The following is a 214-nucleotide window of genomic DNA, read 5'->3' as shown; positions in this document are numbered from 1 at the left end:
TTGTCATTGCTGGTCTCGTTCACGTGCATTCCTTGTTCCATTGCAGATGAGGAGGCCAGCGAGGAGGCCGTGGCCGAGGGCGGAGTGAAGCGAGAGGTGCTGTACCGGCGGGCGGGCGAACCCTTCACCCGCTCTGTGGGCGTAACCACTGGGGGAAGCCACCCTCGTCACCACCACCAGCAACAAAACGCCCACGCCGGCGTGGCCCCTGTAT

At 64.0% G+C, this 214-nt stretch overlaps 1 protein-coding gene across 1 annotated transcript in view; it reads left to right on the top strand.

The window, feature by feature from the left end:
* LOC119593369 overlaps window positions 1-214 on the top strand; it is a gene marked incomplete at its 5' end in the record, with an annotated part of 16,628 nt that overhangs the window by 11,745 nt on the left and 4,669 nt on the right. The window contains 1 exon segment of the mRNA XM_037942299.1: window positions 47-214. Coding sequence (XP_037798227.1) covers window positions 47-214 — 168 coding nt within the window.

This window comes from Penaeus monodon, chromosome 32, assembly GCF_015228065.2.
Source record: "Penaeus monodon isolate SGIC_2016 chromosome 32, NSTDA_Pmon_1, whole genome shotgun sequence".
In the NCBI taxonomy this organism is placed as follows: Eukaryota; Metazoa; Arthropoda; class Malacostraca; order Decapoda; family Penaeidae; genus Penaeus; species Penaeus monodon.
The sequence above is the reverse complement of the archived record's forward strand: the minus strand, read 5'-3'. Positions and strand labels throughout refer to the sequence as shown.